The 730-nt window shown below is 57.1% G+C and overlaps 1 protein-coding gene across 1 annotated transcript in view; it reads left to right on the top strand.

Annotated features, from left to right (window-relative positions):
- Positions 1-730, top strand: part of AGPAT3 (1-acylglycerol-3-phosphate O-acyltransferase 3) — an 8,055-nt gene that overhangs the window by 3,310 nt on the left and 4,015 nt on the right. The window contains exon 3 of the mRNA XM_018575477.1: positions 272-537. Within this exon, the coding sequence (XP_018430979.1) occupies positions 272-537 (266 nt within the window). The remainder of the gene's footprint in view (positions 1-271; positions 538-730) is intronic.

The raw sequence follows: 730 nt of genomic DNA, 5'->3' as shown, positions 1-730 counted from the left end.
CCCCTTCTGCCCATGTGACATGTATACAATCACTCCTCCCCCTTGTTCCTATGTATACACTGACCCCTCCCCCTTGTTCCTATATATACACTGACCCCTCCCCCTTGTTCCTATGTATTTGTGACGTTTGTACACTGACCCCTCCCCCTTCCTATGTATGTGACATGTATACACTGACTCCTCCCCCTTGTTCCTATGTATATGTGACGTGTATACACTGACCCCTCCCCCTTGTTCCTATGTGACGTGTATACACTGACTCCTCCCCCAGAGCTGGTGATGCTGCTGGAATGGTGGTCCGGCACGCGGTGCACCCTCTTCACAGACCAGGAGACGGTGAAGCATTTGGGGAAGGAACACGTCATCGTCATTCTCAATCACAACTTTGAAATCGATTTCTTATGTGGCTGGACCATGTGCGAACGCTTCGGAGTGCTGGGGGTGAGTGCGCCGGTGTCACGGATCCAACCCAACTGGGCCTGCTCTACCTGTCCTATAGGATGGCCCCTCCCTCCCCCCTCGTACCTGTCCTATGGGGTGGCCCCTCCCTTCCCCCCTCCTACCTGTCCTATGGGATGGCCCCTCCCTTCCCCCCTCGTACCTGTCCTATAGGATGGCCCCTCCCTCCCCCCTCGTACCTGTCCTATGGGATGGCCCCTCCCTTCCCCCCTCCTGCCTGTCCTATGGGATGGCCCCTCCCTCGTGCCTGTCCTATGGGATGGCCCCTCCC

Source organism: Nanorana parkeri, unplaced genomic scaffold (assembly GCF_000935625.1).
Source record: "Nanorana parkeri isolate BGI_ZX_2015 unplaced genomic scaffold, ASM93562v1 scaffold3991, whole genome shotgun sequence".
NCBI lineage: Eukaryota > Metazoa > Chordata > Amphibia > Anura > Dicroglossidae > Nanorana > Nanorana parkeri.
This window is presented reverse-complemented; position numbering and strand designations above follow the sequence as displayed.